General features: G+C 40.1%; 1 protein-coding gene across 3 annotated transcripts in view; it reads left to right on the top strand.

Moving 5' to 3' along the window:
• The first annotated feature begins 1,238 nt into the window (after positions 1 to 1,238).
• Positions 1,239 to 24,586, top strand: part of LOC143330157 (partitioning defective 3 homolog B-like) — a 186,221-nt gene continuing 162,873 nt past the window's right edge. For 2 of the 3 annotated variants that reach the window (XM_076746438.1, XM_076746437.1), the window contains exons 1-2: positions 1,239 to 2,541; positions 14,033 to 14,134. In XM_076746438.1, the coding sequence (XP_076602553.1) occupies positions 2,425 to 2,541; positions 14,033 to 14,134 (219 nt within the window). In that variant the 5' untranslated portion in view covers positions 1,239 to 2,424. The remainder of the gene's footprint in view (positions 2,542 to 14,032; positions 14,135 to 24,586) is intronic. The other variant, XM_076746439.1, reaches the window with a different exon arrangement.

Here is a 24,586-nt window from a genome sequence, read left to right as displayed (position 1 = left end):
ACATTTAGTGAAGTGCTGTTATTAAGTATAAGTCCTAGTTATTTGTATTTTGCTTGAGTGTTATAAGTAATGCTACTTACTATACTTCTACTCCATTACACTTTAGAGCTGAGGTGGGGAACCTCTGGGCCGCGAGACCGGTTGATCCAGCCAGCTTCTCAGCTCTCTGCTTTCAAATGTGAAATCATTTGCAGTGAAATTAAAGTGCAACTGGAAAGAGGAAACTGTGCATTTTCCTACTCTGCAAGAACAAAAGCCTGCTGTAACATCTGAATATACGGCCGAACATGCAAAACTCCTTCAGGCATTTGATGAGAGGTTTCACGACATGAAAAGTAAACACAAGGGACTGAACATATTTGCTGGGCCACAACACAAAATCATTGAGTTGCAAAGCAACGACCCACTACAATGAGCAGTCAAAACTGACTCTTGCAAAGACTCAGTTCTGTTTAAGACTGTCTGACCCTGGAAAACCAGCTGCAAGTAGCACCATCATCATCATCATCATCATCATCATCATCATCATCACCATTTGACATGAGACAGATCTGCAAAAAGAAGCAGTTCCAGCCATTGCAGAGGATAGTGTGAAATGTGTGCTCAATAATTTAGTATGGCCATGGGGACCAGGGGCATCAAGCTCGCCCTGATACAACTGCTGATCCCCCACTTCCCCCCATCACCCCGACTCCATTTCTTAGATGTCTATGGTTACTAAATTCTTTGCATATAAAGTTACAATGCATTGTTTTACAGTAAATTTAACCACCCAATGTTATATATAAAAAAATACTATTAACATTATTGCAACCAGCATGAAAATGCATCTCACATTATACTGTGTCAATAATAACACTCAATTTCTAGTATAATAAATAAAGTAATTTAAAGTAGTGACAGAAGGCCATTTTAGCTGCATAGTGAGTTGCTACTAAGCTTTATGTAAACTGCATTGACAAAACTGGTATTGCTATTTTTAGTTTAGTAAAAGATCTTAATACCACTTATCCACCACTATGTTGCACATTACTACTATTCAAATGAAAGGTTTGAACATGTTTTCCACTACAGCAGCAGTTGCTCCGTGATTTAATGTTTTCCCAATCGATGAACTGTGATCGCTCACTTATTACTAGTAAAGCTGAGTGTCACTTTTTACCTGCACATATCTTGTTGCTTGATCAGTAACTGCAAATCCTCTTTCGGCCGAGCGATAATTGGAGTACTTCCCCTTTAAGAAAGTGACAGTACCGAGCGGCGGAGGAGCTGGTCAGGAACTGGCCAGGAGCGGACGGCAGGGAAGGAATCTCCAAACTTTTCCAACACACGGTGCTGTGGTCCGCCAACTGTTTATCTTCGCCTTCGGTTTGACCACGAATGTGAAAATGACGGCTAAGTTGCCTTACTGTGTGTGTCGGTGACGAAGTGGATGCTACTGGCCGCTTGGAAGAAGGAAACTTGCTAGAGGAAAAAGTTATGGAGTGATGCCCGAACGACTGCATCCCTCCCTCCAAAGTTCGGCTAAGGTGGCTAACGTTAGCTAACGTTAGCGCAGGACTCGGCTTGCTAACACTGGTGTGAAAGCTTGGATAAACTTTTCATATGTCAAAACAAGTAAAGAAGTCACCTGAAGTAGTGGAGAAGGGCGTGGGGATATTTAACTCTTGTGGCAAACTGCAAACTTTCATCCTCGGCTTGTTATCTTAGCCGGACCAGGTTACAGTATCAAGCTAATCGTTTTTAGCCAAGTGGAGCTAGCTGACAGCTAACCTCTGTCAAGTGGCGTTAAGTAGAGTTAGTTAACGCTAACTCTCACTGAGAAATGACGTGACACACAATTGTCCTTTACCAGCTGGCGTTAAGTAACACTCAGCTCCATCCTTTAAAGATAGCAGTGTTTTTAAACCTTTCTGGAAACTTCTTTATACATGGACCAACTGTATAATATCAACACTTGCTGGATGCTAAGTTACCTGGGATGTGAAGTGATAAGAAGGGGGATGATTACCCCGGCGACCAGAGCATGACAAAGTAATATCCGAGTCGGATGTAGTCAGTCGTCTCATTATTTTCACTTTGAGTTGTGTTCGGTAGGGATGGCAAGGACAGACCGTAAACACATTTGACAGTCTTACTGAGGAGATCTATTGACTCTGGCCCACTTTGCCAAGCTGTGTGGATTTTGAAGAAGTTGGTTTGAGCGATGTAAGTGTTTTTCCAGCTTTTGACCCCCAAGCCACTCACTATCAGCCCTGCGTTTCTCCCATCCTTTTGTGCCACATCTGTTGTCACATCCCTGCCTCTCTATTGAGACTTTCTGGGGGGCATTCTACAGTTTGGAGCCTCCCTGCATTATCATCACCATTGTTCATCACCCACATCCAGAGGGCCTGCATCTTGGATGAAGTGGACAGTGCCATAATGAAGGTGACAGTGACTTTTGGGCAGACAGGTGTGGTGGTGCCCTGCAAGGAGGGGTGGACTGTCAGGGATCTCATCCAGCAAGCCACGCAGAGATACAGAAAACTGCTGGAACAGGTACTGTTCATGTTTGAAATGCACCTTTCTTTGTAATTGGCAGTCACAATTAGCCTCTGGGAAGAATAGCCAATGTTCTGACATAGAAACATTATATTTTGGTATAACTGCTCCAAATCCAGTCAAAGGTGTTTATTGTAATAGTAATCATAATAATAATCTGTACAAATAGTTCTTTGTTCGATGCACAAATAGTTTTTGAAGGTTATGCAGCCTTAAAATGCAAACTAGCATGCAGGATATTTGAATGTTATTGTTTTCCCAAGGATGGTTTTGAATAGATGCGGACATTTTTGAAAGAGATGACATGTGTCCAACTGGGATAATGCTTGTTATGTGACTGGTACCAGAATAATACTGGTACCATACTTGCTGTGAATGAACGATTTGAAAGTAACTCTCTACTGACACTGTGGCAGGTACACCTCAAAATGTACTCACCTTTTAAGCTACATCACCTACAAGGCTCATGATGGAAATTATTGTGGTTGTATAATGTGGTTGAATAATGTTTCATTTCCGTCGATACCAAATAGTCCAGTGTGCTCAATCAATTTGACATTTGACCCATCAGTTAGCTATGTTATTCCTCTCTCAGAAGTAGTTTTGTAATATGTGTAAAGATTTTTATGAACTCCTGAAAGACTAAGAAAAGAGGCCAGATAACTTTTTATGAAACAGCACTTTCATAGCATTTGAGGTTTTCCCTGAAGTCATAAAAGAATAATCGAAAGCTCTGTCATTTTTACACCATGAAAGGGCCATATGATTTTCACATCCCAAAGTCTTGGGAAATTAGACAAAGCCATGGAGGTCCAGTTCTCCATAATTGCTGTATAAAACATTAAAAGCATATCTGATATGAATTGTGATGGTGCAGACAGGAGCAGGCGTGAGTCGTTTCCACTTTAGTTGTGAGTGTAAAATGCAAATGACTCCCTCTGGTGATTCCTTATGACTGCTGTTGATTCCCCGCGCTGCTCTCAGGGCAGGAACCCTGTGACCCCCATCAGACACCCAGATCTTCTCAGTGACTGGCTTCATATTGGCTCCATTATTCAAAGAGCACACCAGTCATATAGATAGATGGCTTCAGTTGTGATTGAGGGGGAGATGTTGAAGCTATGTGTGTGTTTTTGTGTTTCTGTGAGGCGGACACTGAGACAGCACTTAAGAGATACACTCTTTTTTTCCACTATCCTATTTTTCTTGCTCTTTCTACCTTTTTTGGTGTCCTATTCTACTCTCATGTACCTGTACATCATCTCTCCCATCCTTATGTTCATCTTATTTATTGTCCTTTCCCCACTCACAAGTACATTGCCTCTTCACCTTCCACATAGTGCTCCACATAGCTCACTTCCCTTTCAGCTGAACTCTTCCTCTTTGAACACTTCCTCCTCCACCTTCTGTTCTCCTTTTGTGAGCTAATTCTGTTCCACCTAGAAGTAGAGCTCAATATGGTACATTTGAAATGTAAGTATCCAAACTATCGCCAGCTGGTTATAGGCAGGAGCAATGCATCATTTTGTTCCAACTGAAACTTAAAATTCTGCTCACTTTTTGTGTAAGGATGTATAAACTGTAATGATATTGCTGCCATTCTGCATATTTTCCCAAAAGGACAAAACAAGCTTTGAACAGTTGTGGAAACAGTGTCTAAGCTTTAATCTGCAGAGTTTCAGGTGGCAGCGGTTGACTGACATTTGAAGGCCTGCGTTTTCACAGCAGCCATTTTGGTATGTTGTGGCAGGAAGATCACAGGTGTAATTGATAACATCAAACTGACTGCGTTCCAGTTAGGTGAGCTAATACCAGGGTCCTCATGTTGTGCACACCGGCCTGGCTTACCAAGACACGTGAAAGAGAACTGAGCCATCATGAATGAAATTTGCTCCACCTGTTCTACTAAGCTAGGCCAGCTAGCTACCATTCAGACAATGGAAGCTAATTGTGATTACCACTAATGTTGTTGTGATACCAGAATTTTAAATTTCGATATAATACTATCATAAAAAAATGATACCCGATACCTCTTTTGATACCACAGCAAGAAGAGAGTCCCAGACACACAAAATAAGATGTTTTTTTTTCTTTTGATTGTAACCAACCTGCACACAGTGCTAGTGCACAAAAAGTCTCTGAACACATACCACATTTATAATAATGTTAATAGTAATGGTTGAGGACCAATTGATTTTCTGGCCTGTTGTTTCATCTGTGCAACCTTGGGTTGAAACTCTGCTTTTGGTAGTAGTACTAGTGCTTTAGGTACTATGAAGTGTATGATTAAGAAAGATTGTATCATTTTTACGTGGCATCGAAAATGTATATTGGTATTTTTGTCAACCTTAATTACCACTAGACGTTAAGTTTTTGTTAACTTTATTTCATCACCTGCTGAGCCATAGTCAGCACCTGCACACTCAGTGTTGTGTTCATCCCACAATGAACAAAGGGGGAGATCTGTCAAGTGTTTATTTCATAGGCCCATTTGTGTTGACAGCAGATGATCAGACCGTAACCTTATTATGCTACCTTGTTGTTTGAGTCATGACACAGACTACGGATGCAGAGTTAGGGAGGGAGTGCTCGAATAGCAGGCGAGACTAACAATGGTTAACAAGTAAAAAGGTCACCCCTCAAACTGGATAACTGCTTTTGGAACTGAACGGATGTGACAAACAATTTTAATACCTGCCCACACAGATATTACACCAGTGAAATTGCCTATACTAACATCAATCTAAACCAAAATTTCACGCACCCTAGATAGCATTTATGTAGGGAACGCTGTCACAGCAGAAAAATACATTTCTTCATATTGGTACTTACAATTTTAACTAAGTCCATAAGTCAAAACAAACACGAAGGTGATATATGCTCTTTTCTGAAGACAAATGAATTTTAATTTCAGTTTGACTTTAAAAATGAAAAACTAAAGGATAATACACACCATGTTGCAGTGCAGTTTATCTCAGTGCCTAATACAAGAACAGCAACCTTTTAGGTTATTAATGTTCACTGAGAGACAGAGTGAGTGCTCCAGGTGTGTTTTCCTGCAGCTGCAGTGTGTGTAATGATGCGCCTCCCTGCTCTATCGATCAGGTCTGCAAGTGTTTAAATACTTTGTTTCCTGTATGCGTGAATGAATGCCTTGTTAAGCCCATGCACACTGTGCGTTTTGGCATGCTCTCCTACGGCCTGTCTTCTGTTTTCTTTCTCTGTTCCTACTCTCTCCCACATCTTTGTCAACACGTCACAATCTCCCATTGTAATTTCTGTTTTTACTTCTCCTTCTGCTATCACTCTTCCCACTTTTTGATAGTTTTTGCCTCTTTCTCTTCTCCTTTTTTGTTGTTTTAACATTGTAGATATTCTCCTTTTGTTTGTTTTCACTTTTTTCATACCCCCCCTCACCTCCTTTGGCTGTCTCTTGTCCTCCCCCTCTAGTTCCTCCTCTCTGGGATGGAGGATACGCATTCACCTTAATTGCTTCATCTCATCCCCTCTTCTCCTTTTGTATTTGTTTCTGTGTATTTGTCTTACTCTCCTCCCATCGCTCAGTCATTTCCTTGCAACACTAATCTGTTGTAGCTGTGTAATTATGGCTGTTAATGTGTTCCAGGATTATAAAACCAGGATATGTGTGTGTTGTAGAGAAGTCCAGTCCCTAATCCTTCCCCCCCAGTGCTAGGCAAATCATGTTTTTAAATTGTCACAGAGACAGCTCGCTCTCTGTCTGTCTCTCTCCCTCTTCCCCTCCCCCCTATCTGCTTCATCCTACTCAGAAAGTATGCTGCTTGCGTTAAAAACATTTTTTAATCTAATGTGTTCCTGCGGGTATCCACTGTAGCTAACTGACTCTTATCAGCTGCTTTGTAAGGAGTTCCCACTGCGGTGCATAAGAGGAGCTAACACTTAGAATAGGCATTGAAGCTATGTTTTAGTGAGGGGATCCTTGAGGTTTGGTCTTAATTTTCAGAGAGGATTTATTTTGTAGTTTAGTTGCATTGTTTGTTTTATTTTCTGTTTTCACATTGATCACAGCCTAATTATTAGGATTTGTATACCCCTTTGTTACCCTGTGTGGAAGCAGAAGGGAGATAGAAGAGATAAATGGGATAAGAGAGTGAAAGGCAATAAGAGAGTGCTGATGTATTTTTATGTAGGATACACCAGACTTTCATTGTGCCACTGCATTAAAAACATTTCTTCTAAATATTCTGTAGACTCTCAAGGTGGCTAGAAACACAAGAAACGCACACAATAATAATGTCACATTATTGGTTGATTCATTTTTGCGTCTGATTCGGATCTCAGTGTTTTAACATTGATACAGAGTTCCTTTCAGATATGTTTTCCTCTTGTGAAACAATGTGCCCACTGCATTGGTTGTAGTACTGTATGGGTGTTGATTTGCTCTTCATTCATTACAAGACATTTTAGCTAACCCTAGTAACAATTTAAAACATATGCCTTGTTACCACAACTTGTGTACATTATCCTGTGTGTAACATACCAACAGCTGGAACAGATAAAGCACAATGAAATAAACTATGGAAAGAAACTAGGCATGCAGCATATACCATGATCTAATAATGCTGGTGATTGGCTGTCCATTGTTACTCATCTTAGAGGCATGCAGGAAAAACACTACATTATGCCCAGAGTTAGGGCTCACTGTGTTTTGTTTTTTTTTTAACCACCAGTTGCTTATCTGCACAAATAGCTAACTGAATTTGGTGCTGCTTGTTAGCTAGCCAGTGCAGCTAACCTTCCCCAGTAAAAACAATTTCTCTAGCTGCTCCCAGGTCTTTGACTAGCTTCCGTCTTTGAAGTTAGTAATTGTACGGTAATGTGTTATGTAATTTTCTTTTTGCTTAAATGGATTATATAAATCTGGGTCTAATATAGCCAGTACCAGTGTGTCTTGACATTTGGTTCCAAAGCAACCACTCAGAGGTGTTCAGGACATCCGTTTAAAACACAAAGTGTGCCAAACTGAAGGTTGGGGCTGGACTGTTGAAGTGAGAAGTAGCTTCCCAGATAAGTCAGAAAACAGCCTGTCACTCAACAAGTGTGTGATTAGGTTAATTGTCATTCACCTCACTCAGTACATCAGGGAACTAAGGGCACCAAGATCTGTAATTATTTGTTAGAAAACCACAAGGCAAAAACAGCGTGCTGACAGCTGTAATATGTAGCTATCAGTCTTGATCGATGAACATGGAGGCAAAGCACAAATTGCGTTATGGGAAAAGAGAAAGAAAGTACTATCAAAAAGAAATTAAAAGAATATATACACAAGGTTGTTGTAGAGAGGTAGCAGAGGAAAAGAATAAACCTTTCAAAGTAATCAGAACAAGCACAATGTAAAAAGGGAGATAGCTGGTATAGTGTAGAGGAAGCATGGCAAGAGAAAGAGGAGGGAGGAAGGAAAGCGGAGGTTGTTGTTAATGGGGAGTTGTCAGGAAGTTATCAACTTGTTGACAGACCTCTTCATTACCCTTGGCCAAACAGACAAGTGTGTGGTTGTGTGTTTGTGTAGTTGCAGGTTTAGTCTGCTGCATTGTGTGCACATTGGACAATTGCATCTGATTTGAGTTGCCTCTGTTGAATATATATGCAGTATATGTTTCTGTTATCAGACTGTATCTATATCCGACATGATGTTGGTGGTAAAAGTTACCCGTGTGTTATGCAAATACGGCCACAGGTATAGAAACAAACAGTGAAAATGGTTGCTTTTGTAATCTGATGGTGTGTGTAGATGTGCACGCTTGTACCTGCACATATGGACTTTTAGGTGGATGTGTATGAAAGGGTTCCTGCCTATGTGGGTGTGTGCTGTAGTTTCATTATCCAGGGTAAGGAATGCTGATGAGGCGTGGCCAAACAAGCTGATAAAATTGTAAAACATCCTGGCCCCCTGCCAGAGCACAGGCAATTATATCCGAGAGGGAGGGAGGGGACGGGAGGAGACACGTGCCACCGTCTCTGCAGGCAAATCGCAGGAATGTGTTGACGCTTGTTCTATTCTATTCTATTCTATTCTATTCTATTCTGTTCTCCAAGTTGCCAAATTGTGTAGTGTGTGATGGCACACATGCTCCAAATATTAGCCTTGCCATTGCCAGACCATTAATACATAAGAATGAATGCCCATGTATGCAGATCGTCCTGGCGGTACATTGTTATCATTGTTTCATTTTACTGTTTACATGCCGTGTTAATTATCAAAAGACGGCTGCTCACCAGACATTGCTAAAAAGTGAAAACATTCAGATTCATGAATTCTGACTTGTAGTTAAGATGTGAATGAAATCTGACTTTGAACTTAATGAGATATGAGTGAACAATCACCTTTTGCACGGCTGAAATTTAAAACGCTGAAGTGTTCACATGGTGAGGAAAGGTTACCGTGGCATTTCCACCAGCAATTTTCCTGCTTTGCTTTTCACACAAGACAGCTTTGTTACTGTATGGTCTCAAGGTGGGTCAAGGGACAATTTAACTCCACTTTAATTATTTTTTCAGAGAATTAGGTGCAGCGTCAGTACTCAACGCCTCTACAGAGCAATACTTTACATTGCTGGCATAACTGACCCACTTCATGATGATGATGATAATTCCAGACCCCCTGTTACTTTTGGCCTATTGGATTTTCTTTTTTTTCTGGTGAACTTGATGTGACCTGCAACAGACTCAACTTCTTGCAGTATTCAGCTGCAAGCGTGTTTGTTTTATGTAGACAGCATGAGCTCCAGAGTTCACTTAAAGTGAATCCTGTGTCACTGTTTTTGCAGCAGTCTACTTCTTCACACCGCCTCCAGTTTTGACAACAGCATGCATACCGAGCTCTTAAATGTTAACTTCTGGACTAGAAAGGTTTACTGTTCAGAGATAAAGAATCGGGGAGAGGTTAAACGCATATCTGGCAACACTCAGTGATCAACGCTGTTTTTTAACTCTGGTGGGATTTTACTTCAACCTGATGATAATTTCTAGATCATGTCCTGAGAGTCAAGTACCTCAAATTCCCCACTATTATCTGTAATAGTATCAAGGAAAACACTGTATTAAGCGCTAATCCCCTTGATTTTCAGATTAGATCAGTGTGTTTACAACTCTTATCTTTGGTCCTACAAGAACCGAGTGTCCCTCTAGGTTTTCAAACTGCCAGACTTGGAGGCACAGGGTTTCTGCAGTTCACAAAAAATATGTAACACATTATCCATGCACTCCCCTTGAATATCAGATTAGATCAGTGTGCTCACAGCTCTTATCGCTCTACCTCTCCGTTTCTTGTCTTCTTAGCTGTGTGGCTTGCCGACTGTAACAAGAGATCAAAGGGGGTTGTTGACCTAAATACTGCAGCAGGTCTTGTTTTCCTTCTGGAAATCAAATCTAGAGATTGATTGTGATTCTTGTGTCCTGGCTCACATCTGCAGCAGTCAGTTGTAAATATAGAGAGATTTTTTTTTTTGTGATGTGTTTCCAACATGTTTATGTTTATTCCAGCAGTACATTTACAGGGACGTGCCGGTAGCTGGAAATTAAATGGATGTCTTAATTAGTCAGACCAACCCCTATAAACCTAAAGTGCCCAGCTTGAGCCTCTTAAAGTTCATCTGATCCAGATTCTTTTTCAACCAGTCAATGAAAACTATATTTTTCCCCTTCAAGTGCGACTTCAGCTAAAAAGGTTAAAAAACCCTCACACGACCACAAGTAGTAATCTGACCAACAGGCTCTCCATGTATTTCCAATGTTCATTCATGTCAGCTGCGTAGAGGAATAAATAAATATCCAGCAGAACAAATTACATACAGCATGTGAGCAAATGGAAATTAAACAACTTATTGTTCTGTTATTGAGAACTTGTGTGCACTGTCAGATATTATAAAACCGGCAGAAGAATTCACTCTCTGATGAAACTGATGAGGAAATATATTAACAGATTCACTATGAGAAGCAGGGACAAGATTCCCTCGTGCTCTAGACAGTCAGCAATTAAGCTTCAACAGCAAAGTATGTTTTAAAATCCATCAGTGATGCAGCCTGAGAGAGAACGAAAAACTTTTCTTTTTGCCTCTGTGTTTCCCCAAATATCATGGGAACTCACGAATCTTTCCGTAAACATGCTGCCATGTCTCAGTGATGCTGTAAGGAACATTAATGTAAAAGACACCTGTGTCTAAGTGCCAAAATGCCTTCACTTAAACAGATAAATGAAGCCAGTAATGCTACGTATCTCATGTCTGAAAGAGCTTATAATAACATGAAATGGAGTAAAACAAGCACTTTTTGATTAATAAATGACTAATATTGTCATCAATAATAATTTTAATTGACTAATTGTTTCAGCACTAATGCAGGAACACTGCAAAAAATAGAAGAAAAAATTTACTACAGCTCAAATAAGACATTACACTGCATAGTGCTACATCACTAAGCGAGGAAACTGCCCTGAGGCACCGGACCGCCAGGGTCCCTGAAAGCTCCATGTTTACGAGGTGTCATGGCCTTTTGCAATTTGATGAATTACTAATTTGTGTGGGACCATGCACCTCTAAAGCACAATATTAACTGAAGGGAACAGTGCAGTGCATAGCCAGCTGTGGGAACTGCACTGCTATACGAGCTTGTGCAGTGACTCACTGTTTGTATGGGGATGATGGGTAGAGGACTTGCCATTAAACCAGTACAGACAAAATTGAACACTACTGGAACTCATTCCACCATAGTCCTCTCTTCATGTGCAACTCTCCAAGTGCAGACTTCTCGGTCAGTTTTATTGCTTGGTTTTGTGAAGCATAAAGTTTGAACATTTTACCTTAATATCTCTGTGGGAGTTCATTGCAGACAATGCACTTTGGATTTGAATAAGAGTATAATTAGTTGCGCAATATGTGTGTATTTGTGTGTCCGCTGCCATGCCTTAATTTGCAAAAAAACCCCCAAATTGTGACGATGTTACAGTGGTTCCAGTACTCCCATAAATCCACCATCACTTAGTGCTCCATAATGAGGTTTGAGCAGCTACATGTGTCGGCTATCCCAGAGGATTACTGGTGACCGGGAATGTGGGCTGTGATATGGAGTCACCATATTTGTAGAATTGGCTGTGTTTTGTCACTATTGAGCTTTTCTACCATCCCCTGAATTTTGAGATGTATGACATTTATTCCTCCAGGGCCAAATGCCCTATTTCGCAGCATTAATGAAAGTGAAAAATAATTTATGTCTCCGCCTCGTGATTCGGATCCGCTCCAAAATTTAATGGGTTCTTCCTTGGCTCATATTTTACCCTTTCACCAGTTTTTCAATAATCTTGCTGACAGACAACCAGACAAACAAACCAGACTGAAGGCATAACCTCCTTGGCAGCGGTAACAATTTACATGACACTTTGGCATGGAAATTTTCCCTAGTAATCATAAAAATATTTACATGCGGTGTCCCAGAGTTAATATTCCCCAAAACCCTGATTGATAGTGCTCAAGGAAGATAAATGCTGTGCAGAAAGAGAAAATAAAACAATGCAAGTACAATGTTTGAAAATCTCTCTCATATTTCTGGCCTGGGTGTCGACCAAGTCAGCGTTACAATGGAGTCATACAATGAATTCCAGCAGGCAGGGAGGGAGGGAAGACGAAGGACAGACAATTTAACAGGATAAACAGCCACAGTGTCGAGTCTTGTGTAACAGTGATGGTTGTGTGGTGGTTGGTTTTGTGCAAGAAAGAAATGTTTTTTTTTTTTTTAATGCACGTAGGCTTTATTTAACTTAGGATAACCATGTTTGTATGGTACATGGATGTATCAGCTTGTTCCAGGTGGTGGTGAAGAAGCAAACTCTGTGCGTTTGACCTTGAGTTTTTCTTTCCTAACATGCACAGGTGGATCATATCTGCATCCACTTACCAATGAAGACGGGTATAGTAGAAATGGTTTTACCATGAAATGCATCCGGCCTTTTGTGTTATTTCCTACCCATTAGGGAAAAGTTGGAGGGATAACTGAGACAGGGATGAAATATCTACAAAGCATAACCATTATGCAGTAACTATAATAAAACTTGACTTGGAAATCTTTTAACTTAAAGCACTCACCAGTGAAAGAACTCATTATTTCAGAACATTTCTGTTCCTAGCCTTAATGAACACAGTGAAGTTACATATCCAAAACTACTTTTTAAGACACCGAATTTTACACCACCGAGCAGCTTCAAACTTTGGGCCTGGTTGTTGAAAATTAATGATATTTCCTCTGCCGGTTTGTTGATTTGTATTTAAAGAAGATGAGAAAGGAAGACATGTCTCGACCCACAGCTCATGTATGAATGCCCAGTGAGACTAATTTACACTATCAAATTATTGAAAAAGTGTACGTAATTTAGTGGAAAGAGCTTTGCTGCAGAGGCAAGTTTAGTGTAGGAACTGGTACTGACAGTGAGACTTGCAGTGATATCCAGGGACACACAGCACCTTGCTCTCTCTTACCCTTTCCCTGATGGGAGTTTTTGAAAAGCATTGACAAGCACCTGACCCTGAAAGAGTGATTTAATGGAGCAGCGCCCTGTAACATTTTGACTCATACGTTTCCTTAGGCTATTTGTGGTTTTGTATGCGCGTGTGTGCTTGTGCATGTGGATGTGTGTGTTGTCGCGATGTGTTGTTCAACAACCAGCTCTATGTAGTCAGCTGTCCAGTGCAGTGTCGATGTCATTAATCACAGACCCAACACAGCGGAGAAAGGGAGTGAGGATGGAGAGAGAAGAGAGGGCCAGGCTGGAGTTGTAATCTGTACAAGGCACCTAGGGAAAGATGTGGAAGATTTAAGGAGGAGAGGAACAAAGAAAGGGACAGAAGTGGGGAGGGGGAGTGGAACAGAGAGAGGCCTTATGCTCTGAGAATTGGTTTTAAGTCCCCATAGAATAAAAATGGAGCTTATTTTAAATTTAGATATCATAATAGAAAATATATAATTCACAAATTAAGTTTACTACTTGGAAAAGAGTCCATGTTTTTATGATATCTATCCAGTGGGGTGAATACAGATTTAAAACATTAAAACCACTGGAGAGTTTTCAGAGCCGTTCTGCATCTGCCATGACATGAAGCTACCTTTCTCCATTTGGTGTTTTGATGACCCTCCCTGTGTTGTACCCTCCAGTATCTTGTTTGATAGGAAACACAAGAGAGACCATTAAAAGTGAATAGACAAAGTCAAGTGGGTGAGGGGAGTTTGTGGACTTGTCCTAGCTGGAATAATATCTGTATTCCTATTGACAACATGTTACAAACTTATTATATAATATATAAAATTATTTAGATGTTGATAGGAAGTGACACCTGAAGCCACCATTTAGGGAAGTAGTCAGATACATATGTGCATATACTCTAATGGGGAGAGTGGTAAGTACGTGTCAGGTTTATTCATACATTATGTTGTTTATTTATATTGGTCTTGTCCTGTGTTATAGGAAGGAGATTTTCTGGTTCGAACACACCATGTTGAATACTGTGATGGGGGGATTCTGGACCCAGATGACATACTCAGTGACCTGGTAGAGGACAAGGACAAGGTAAGACCCTCTTGAGGTTGAATGTGTTTTTTTGTGTTTGTTCCTGCTTTTAATCTGATAAAGTAATTAAAGACATTGGTGAGGTAATTTAGCTTCCTTTAAATTTCACCTCCTTTAAAAAAAAGAAAGCACACAGAAATAGTGAATTGAGTGGTTTTTACGTGACTTGAAACTGGCCACAAACATTTATCTTCTTAATTAATACCTGTGAAGTGAAACTAACGTGTGTGAGGTTAGACATTAACAGCCTTCAATTAAAATGGCCTGTTTCTGGAAAGACCAGCAGTATACAGAGTACACATGCATGACGTGACTAATAAAATATCTGACCAGGCAGTCCACAACGAAGAGAAACAAGTGCTGGGCAGCTCCTGTTCTTTACAGAGCTACAAAATCACTGTATTTAAGTCAACCATCTTTTTCCCTTCAATCCTTTTGATACCTCTCAGATAATGCATATAATCCTTTTGATTTATACCTTTTAATTAGTCACAGTCTGTGACTGTGTGTGTGTACGTGCTTGAATGTTAGAGCGGGTATCTCTGCCTTCTATTTTGTGTGTGTGTGTGTGTGTGTGTGTGTGTGTGTGTGTGTGTGTGTGTGTGTGTGCGCTCACACTCAAGAGTATTGAGCTGCAGTGGCCTATAAGCCACTCCTTTGGATAGAATATTGCCTCACAAGCAAAATTCAAAGGGAAAAGGTTTTAACTTGCCTTCAGCATTAGGCAGTGTCATTAGCAATTCACTTTTGGAGACTTTGCAAACTCAATCCATATATTCCCCGTTTTTCTTATTTTCCCCCTGAGGAATGTGTCATTTTTCATTTTCCCCTTTGGAAAGTCTATTTTTTTCATACATCTCATAGACTCAGGCATTATCAGACTGTGATGAATGGCCTAGATTAAGGGCTTCTTGAACCATGACTTAGGACCTCAAATGAATCTTGGACCTTCTCGTGGTGGCTCTGCACATTAAAACAGTATCAACATGTTTTAATGAGCCTGTGTCCTATGGTGAACTGAATTTTTCATTTAGGTCACAGCTTAAAAAACGACGAAGAACCTACTGGCTAGAAATGTAATGTACAGTATATTTCCCTGTCCTCGGCTCATACTGTATGCCCTTAAGGATGTATAAATACTGCAGGATGTGTTGGAGATTCTCTGAACTAATTAAGAACAAAGTTGCATTAGTTGGCATTTTCTCTCAGGGCTGTATGAACCTTTGGGACGAACTGAAGTGATCTCTCTATCCCAAAACAGAACTCAGGCCTCTGTTCATGTCAAAGTACTCCATCTTATTGTTGAAGTCTTTGTTGTTAGATCGTGAGACCAAGATAATTTTGTTAGCGTGAGTCCAGCTAAATGTTTATAATCTTGTGTTTTTGCCTTGACAAGGTTAACTAGACCTGCTGTAGAGATTTGACAGATGAGAACTATCTTAACATTAATGAAATAATATAGCTAAGCTGCAGCCCAGGACCCATATGACGCAGTGACAGGAGCAGTAACAGAGTCAGGAGACCAGGAACTGACCTAGAGGACTGCTATTATGAGAGCCTGTTGCCATGGTTTGTAGAGACTCAGAGAGCAGCATGCACTGGTCCTACTGTTAGCTAGTCGTCACTTGGCCTCACACAATACGTCAATGCACTGCACCTTTAAGGGTTTCCAGGGCAGTTCGGCCACAGTTGGCACAAAACCAGACGCCCCTGCTTCCAGGAGGTAATGGTTTGTGCTGTTACTATGGAGATAAAGTGTTCCAAACATGTTATCGTAGGTGCCAGCCAAAGCTATTTATAGCCCCTTTCAGACATGCACCCCTTCACGTTCATGTGATTAACATGTTGGTCTTATGTGTGAATAAGTGCCCTGGTTACTTTTATGTAATGGTCGTGATGACCAGGTCAGACATGGTATCATTTTTTTTGATCTCTTTGACCAGAGCACAAGTCTGAATTGAATTTTGTCACATTAATGTAAAAGCTGCAGCAGCACAGGGTAAAATGTACACAGACGGAGAGAAATGTGCATCTGGTAACGTTATCATCGCCTAAGACCACTGAAATAAACATTATCTCAATCTTCATGGCTTAAGAAAACACAATCAATTTAATAAAGTAGGACACAGTGACAGAGCTCATTTTTAGCTGTTGAGGTGATTCTTACTTTAACAGATGAGTCTACAAAGACTTTTTTTCCTTGTGCACTGGGGCAGATGAAGTTAAAAATACAGGTGGAAATCAGGAATCACTTCACTGATTTGAAACACTTCGTTAAGTTCAGCTTCAAAATTGTGTGTCACTGGTTATGTTGTTTGTTTACTTTTCTTTGTGAGATAAGCACATCAGTGTTCAACTGCACTTCAGTATGTCCAACAGTAAGTGAAAGCATCACCATTCACACAGCCCGAAGTTCAGCACTTACTCTTTCAGTTCATTACCTTCAGTCTGATGCTAGTGGGTTTCAAGTAATCAAATTGCAATTGTTTCTGTGGCTTTTTCTGCCTTAAGTTATGCCTTTAACAAAGAAGTGATGAGCTGAGTTGCAGCTGAACGCGCTGCTAAGAGCTGCTGATTCTATCAGTGATTTAGTATCGTCACTTCACTTTGAAAGTTGTTGGGGAAGCATTGAGTTATGTCAGAACGTCAGAAAAGGGGAAGTATATCAGTCTGCTGAGAAGTAAAAGGATTAGATAAGCATTGGATCATTTGAATAGCAGGTTTAAATTGAAGCTGGTTTAGCAGGTTTCTGTATCAAGGATGAAGTTATAATGACTGTAAGTGCGTGTGTGTGCGTGCGTGCATGTGGGGGGTGTTTGTCTCAACTTTATCTTGAACTCTCCTCATTTTTACTCAAAAAGGATAGTAATGCTTTTGTTAATATCCTTTGAATGCAGTGGAGCTGCACAAAACTGAAATACGTTCGCAGCCCAGAAACCAAATATAAAAGCACATGCATGCTACAAAATACACATTTCAATGCTGGGATCAAATAAAGTGCCACACACTAATTCCCCAAACACACTTATGGTGATACACGCAGACACAGAGAGAAATAAACGGCATAGAATGATACGCAGCAGTACACACTTCTGAGCACCAGAGATTGCATATGAAATGAAAGTGTGAAATATTCATTGGCTTCTGAAGCGAGGCTCTCATAGTATTACTGAGCTGAGATTAATAAATGGCTCATAATCCCAGATGAGTGTTTTACTGTAGGCAGACTCAGACTGCCTGGCTTTAGGTTTATAAGCACAAAGAAAACAGAGGAGATTTTTGAGGCCTGTTGAAGACAGAGGTCAAAAATATAGTTTCAAAAATCCATGGCTGAAATATACCCCGGTAATGTATTTGAGAGACGGCTCAAATTTGTGAAGGTTCGAGGTGATGTTTATGTAGCAACTGTGAGGAAATGTCCGTGTGCTGTCTTTAAATGGAAGGTTTTTATCTGTACAGGTCTGCATGCTTGGTATCTCTCTATATTTGTCTGTTTTGGATTGACGCAGAAGTGCTGTAGTATGTAACAATAATATAACAATTTTCACACTAACACTGATCCCAAACAGCTTGAAGTGTTATGCCAGCCACAAGTACAGCTGCATAGCATGTTAAAACAACACAGATATTTTAGGAAGCACACTCGAGATTTCCACTGGGCGCGTATCTGTGACTTTGTGTCTGCAACATGTACTTGGTCCGTCCTCCCCTCTGGTCACGTTTCAGAAGCCTTTTGCCTCATTTTCTTCATTTTCTTATTTTGTTTGTTTTAATTGCGTTTATTGTTGATGTACGATGGGGAGTCTGCACGGAGTGTTTTATTTTGAAAATTTACCGGATTCTCTACACCATTCCTGCGTCTTACTTCCTGTCCGGCTCGATCTGCTCTGTGCAGATTGACGCGTCGTCTGTCAAAAATATTCTCCGAGCGTGTATACGCTTCTGAGACGCCTCTGAAACGGAGACACTGCACACCTGGCGGAAATGCGTTCATTGACTAGAATGACAGCGATCAGCTCCATCAAACACGTCACGGATGGAGCGCGGACTTTACACGCCCAGGGGAAATTGGGTGTTACAGTTATCTCACCCTTTGTTAAATGAGAGGGTTGACATCAATTTAATTTCTGTATTTTCATCTCAGTGAGTCTAGAATAGAGATGAGTCATCTGGGACATATTTAGCTTATCTTAGCTCAAAGACTGGAAGCTTAGGGAAACTGCATAGGTGTGTCAAAATCCAAAGCTACATCCAAGGTGCGTTTAGGTGCTGTGATTTTTTTTTTTTTTTTTTCCTCCAAATCAACGGAAGATGGTTATTGTAACTTAGTGAGACCCTCAGAGGGACCCTCAACATAACCCTACTCAACACAACTATAGCAGGTGAAAAATAATCTGGGGGATGTATTTTTGTGTGTGTGTGGTGTGCAGGTTTACCTTAAGACCACCACCCCCACCAACCCCACCTTTTTTCTCCATTACCCTAATGTCTCCCTTACACATTGTTTTTCAAGCTAACGCACAGCTCTATGCCAAAGAAAATGAAAAGTAAGCAGGAAGTATGGATTCCCATCAGCATTTTCTGTGTCGCTGGATGTGTAATTCCTAATGTATTTTTCCCGTCGTGTAGGTATTGCAGAAACAGCCTTACAGAGACCAGGGTTTGTTTGAAAGGTTAGCTGGTAATGGAGAGAGAGGGGAGAAACAGTGTTGCCTTGTATGATATTGATGTTTGTTGTGGGACATTAATAACTCTTGATCAAATACACACACACACGCACACACACACACACACAGCGTGCATCCCTTTGCACACATCAGTGTTAAACATAAATATTCTTTTTCAAGCATGCACACACGATCACAGCCAGCATCCATTTACAATACCTTTCTCTTTTTTGTTTTGTTTGCTGCTACACACAACCCATTCTGTGAGGCTGTTCGTATGCAGTATGTGCACTTGTGTGTTTGTATGTTTATATATTGTTTGTATATGTGCTTGCACACACAGCAAGCTTAACAATATTGATCAATGTAGAGGAGACTAATTAAAAACCAACAATCATCACATACTATGAAGCAGATCCAGTTGAACTTACACACTTTTAACACTTTACACACAAACACTTTATATCTATACACTATAAGACAAACACACAAAGAAGGGCTGGGTGATAAGGTTGAAACCAATATTACAATATTAATAAGAATGTGTTTCAGATAGTATCTGTATATCTGCAGTATTATCTGTATTAGATATTATCTGCTTTGACAATGTGGCAGGTGCATACAAAATACACTTTGCTCTAAATTATCAATTTGGACAATACATTTGTAAAACAAGATCACTATGCTCATTATGATACAATACAAGTGAAATTAATCTTTAATCCCTGATACCCATAGTGCATCATCTTTCACCAACTGAGAAAAACATGCCTAAAGAGGCCGTTTATGGAAACGCTGCTGGAACACAAGCCAGCCTGGAAGTAGGGCGACTCTCCATGAGCAGAGCTTTAATCACGGGTAATTGTGCCAATCATTATTTATCCCATTGTTAGCTTGACACGCACATATACAAAACATGGCAAATTATTTGATTATATTGCTTACTTATTCTGATGTAGATGCTATTAACCTTTACCAGGTGAGGAGTGAATGTGCTTTGCTTTCTTTAGGGGCATTTTTCTACGTGCTCTTTCCCACACCATCAATATTCATGACAGAGGATAAAACATTTATTATGGTTTAAGAAATATCTTTACAGTAAATACATGATTGTAATCTATATTCAGAGAGGAAAGCAAAGATTGATATATTCTCGTAATGTCTTAATAATTGACTCTATTTTGCTTGGTCTGTTCTGTGCCTTGGAAACTTTCTTCTATCCTTCTGATCTGTACTTAAGTAACCTCGCCACAGATTATTTTCTTATGTTAACAAACCTGGAGTGAATATCAGAAGGAATAAGGGTTTGTGAGATCCCTGATGTTCCTGGTGTTCTCCAGTGGGCACCTTCTCCAAGAAATTTAGTTCACTTTGGCCCTGCAATGCCACAATAGTACCATTTTCTGGAGAACTGTTTGTAAATTGCCATGTTAATCCTGTTAAAATGCACTTTGAATTGATCAAATGTGAAACATGTCTGGCGATTATACTGTCTGGCTGGCTGATGAGATGAAACAACCTTAAAGAGTCTGACTTGGAGACGTTAAGATGGACAGTTGGTGGACTCAAGCCAACTCAGTGGGGAGTGCGTTGTGTGTCTGCATGTGTGTATTTTCACCCAAGTGTGTATGTGTTCGTTTTCCAGTCAGCCAAAACCATTTGCTGAAGAAGGCCAACAGTTCACCTCTTAGTTCTGTTAATATTTAAATAATGTCCTCATTTTCTCTCCTTCTTTAGCTTTCTTTTTTGTCTCTCTGATGTCCTGTCTGTTTTCCTGGCCCATCTTGCCGTCACATGGGGGGTAGTATGAGCAGAGTGGGAACAGACAGCCAGACTGACAGTGCCTACGGTGTTGGCATGCTGACAAAAAAAATTAATATGGCATTTAAATGGGCAGGAAAGATAAACTTTGTGTTTTCTAACAGATGAGACCCTGGATTGAGGATTAGTTTGGTTCTAAATAAAGTTATTAATTTTGAATGTCTTACTCTAGCCTACATTTGAAGAAAAGGGTTATAGATGGCTCCAAAAATTTGCAATTGTCCATGTCTTAATATCTATTGTATATTCTTTTTTTTTTTTTGTTAAAAAAATCATCCCCTTTCCTCATTTAACAAGTCTAATCCTGCTTTGAAATGATTTATTCGCTAGATAAACCAAAATAAGAAAAATAACGAAAGGTCACTACAGCACCAGAATCACTGAAAAAAACAACCAAATCTCTGATAATGAGGAAATTATTCAGTGCAGGTTCCCTGTTATCAGCAGGCCCTTCCCTCCCTTCTGTGCTCTGTAATTCTACAGTTTTCCATATCCATGATCATGAAAACTCTGCTGATCGGTGGTGAATAACACAAGCTGCTGCTGCTAACAGATGCAGCTCTGTCAAACTTGCTAATTTATTTCTGTGTCTCTGTCTAAGCACTGCCTTTGTAACTTACAGCACGCACACACATTAATTCTATATTTGCTAGACATGATAGTTCTTGATACAAATTAATCAATTAAGGGCTAAATGTTCATTTAGCAAGTGTAAATGAGAAATGATAATGTCGGGCCTCTGTGCAACTTATTTAGACGTGCACGCATGCACAAATAAACACACACACCACAAGTAATTTGGCCCAGCTAATGTAGGTGTTACATCATTTACAGATTGATTGCTGTCATCACTGATGTGTGAACTCGTGAAAAGCATTTACAATGGAGCTGGAATATAATTATTTGAACTTCATCATTACAGATCATTTAGTTAACTTTTTATAAGGCAATTAACTGTGCGGCTAATAGCTCTGTTTGGTTGAAAGCACATTTTTTAAGTTCAAATACAGTTTGCGTTTTGTTTGCAAAGTACTTAAGCCAGTTGATTTAATATTTTGTGTGCTAGTATCTATTATCAGATTTCTATGTCTATGTATGCTTGTGTATGTTTGTATCCTGTAGTGGAGGAGTGGTATGATTTTGGAAATGACATGAACCAAAGAGCTGAATGAAGGAAAGGCATGAAGGAGAAAAGAACCATAACGGTTGGGATTTGGGATGGAGGGGCCGGGAAGGCAGCAGGGGAACTTTGTTGCCTTTCTGTAGCTTTAAGAGAGGCTCACAGTACTTACAGTCTGACAGAACTGTTGCACTTCTTTGTTAATCAATACAGCTGTTAACATGTCTAATGACTTGCGATTCACTTGCACTTAAACATGATCTCTTTTTGTTTGGCAGTAACCTTGGCAGGTGTGACAGTTTGCTTAATAGGGATGGGAATTGATTGCCATTAACAGTTTTTTTTTTTTGTCTTCATGTAGATTTTCTGAGTCAAACTGAAAATCTGCTAAGGCTGCCTACGTGGCGCTAATGTTGAGTGTCAAATACATGACATTCCTTGAGTTTAAGCCCACATGGTATTTCAGCATGTTGCTGGTGTTTCCAGCCTTACTACAGACAACTAGCACTGCTGTCACCTTCCTTCGTGAAATGAAACCATTCTTTGAACCATTTCTTTCCTCTCCTCCATGAATCCTTCTTGTTGCAATTTCCCAAGCCTGTACTACATGAATAGTTTTCTCCATTGTAACTGAGATCTGACACTTTTTCGAAAATCTGAAGTTATTGTAATTCACATATAGCATCTGTATTTTTAGATATTTCTCTCTCTTTCCCCCTGTATCTTACAAACAAAGCCTGCTTTCTTTTTTTCACACTCTCCTCCTCATCCAGCTCTCCCTCCATTCTACGTCTGCCCTCTTTTCCTCTCTTGTCCCTTCTCTCTCTTTCTCCTTTCCATTTCTTTTCTTTCCCCTTTCCCCTACTCACCAGCCACACTGTCATTTAGAGGAGCACAACACGAGGCAGTCAGAATGAGGCAATTATGACCGTGTTGGGAGGGTTATTATGCATAATGCCCCATAATCCTCCTCTACAGTTTTCATCATAAATGACATGTACATTAACTCAGTGCAGTATGTACGTGCTTACAGAAATCTAACACTGTGTGAAGAACACCAGCTTCAGCCAAGGTTTCCAAAATCACACACATGTGTATGCTGTTTTTAAAGCATTTATTAGTGAAGATGATGCAGTTGTAATGTGATTATTTATAGCTGCTTATTCTGGTGTGACAAGATAGTGAAGGCAGTAGACAGACAGACGGACAGACAGTACTTGATTGGAATCTTATGTACAGCATGCTGTGTAAGATACATATTTGTACATTAAGGCAGTTGATGATAAGGCTCTTATAGCATTTTGTGTGTGAGTGTTGCTGGTTAACATGTCGGCATTAATGGAACCATGACCCAGATCAAAACAATGAGATTTGAAAGGGATTGGAAAAGCATGCAGACATACTGAGCAGCAGCAATGTGTGTGGGTAGCCTCTGACACAGTCCACATTTAATCTCAACGTTTTAATCCCAGGCAGTTTAACAAAAACCTGATACATAAACCAAGCAGACAGGCATCCAACAAATCTCATTCTTCACCTTGAAGCTATGTGCCAAGCTTAATAATTATATTAGCATTGTGTGAAGTATTTAATGCATGATGATTATTTTTTGTAGCTTTGCCAGTATCATTACGCCTTGCTGGCATTGTTTTCCTACGCTGCAGTGGCTGAGCAACTTTTAATTTGTTTTAGGATAGGGTGAATTTTTTAGAGAATTTCCATTCTCTAGACCAGTACTAGTTATATTATTATATATTTATTTAGATCAATTGTAGCTGGCTTGAGCTGTATTAATTATAAATTGAGCTTTTTTATATTAATGTAAAAAATAATTGGCATGCGGTATTGAAGTTTGACCATCTGTCTGTAGTTAGCCCTTTGTGCCCTTTTGAATGCATGTCTTCATTCACCACTGAGAGCATATCCCTCGCCCAACTTCTTGTCCGCTCTGTTATCTGCAGCTCCCGGGGTTGACTGGGCTTGACCCCGGACTTGGTCCATCGAATGAAAAGCTTTTCTATTCAAGTGTGAGTTCAAGTGTGTTTTCTGTTGATATTTTCCTTGGCCTGCACCTTTACTTTGCTATGATTATAGATTGTAGGTTTGATTATCGTAACCAGTGAAAAACATGTCAATCACTCGCAGGTCCCAGCGTGTCTGGTAATGGCACTTATGTTTGTGCCAGACCTCGCATCGGACCACTAGCCCAAAACTGAACTAAGTTCTAAAGTTCTGCTGCGGTGAAAGAACAGAATATTTTCTACTCTTCTTTAAAATGTGTTAGCAATGTTTGTCTTGAAGTTTCGTTGTCCTTACATTTAGTTTAGTGTTTAGAAGCTTTTAAGACATGAAATGTCAATGCACCCATTGAGATGAATAAAGACATTGAAAATATATTGTCAAAGCACTGTCTTTTTTCCTCTAGTCCTGCTGTTTTTCCAGCATGTCCTAATCATATTTATCAGCAGATCTTGGCAGCGTAACCAAGTTCAGACGTATTTTCCTTTTAAAGTGTGCAAACCTTGCAGCTTGCAGAGGTTAAGTGAATGAGCAGGGAGGGCACACATACACACTGTTTTTCCACATATGCTCTCTCTCACACACACAGAATATGGTCATGTAATACCAACCGTATTGTAGCCACCTTTGCCCTCTCAGCCCTCCATATGAAGTGGCCATCATGGAGAGAATAATATTGACCTTGGACTAAAGAAAGCAGTGCTGCTTATTGCTTTCACACATTGCACTGGTTTTCTTTGCTGCATTTCTTTGTGTGTGGGTGTGGGCATGTGTGGCGATGCGTGTATGAACACATACACAAGTATAAGCAGTGGTGAGATGTAT

The sequence above is a fragment of the Chaetodon auriga genome, chromosome 13, assembly GCF_051107435.1.
Source record: "Chaetodon auriga isolate fChaAug3 chromosome 13, fChaAug3.hap1, whole genome shotgun sequence".
Taxonomy (NCBI): Eukaryota; Metazoa; Chordata; class Actinopteri; order Chaetodontiformes; family Chaetodontidae; genus Chaetodon; species Chaetodon auriga.
This window is presented reverse-complemented; position numbering and strand designations above follow the sequence as displayed.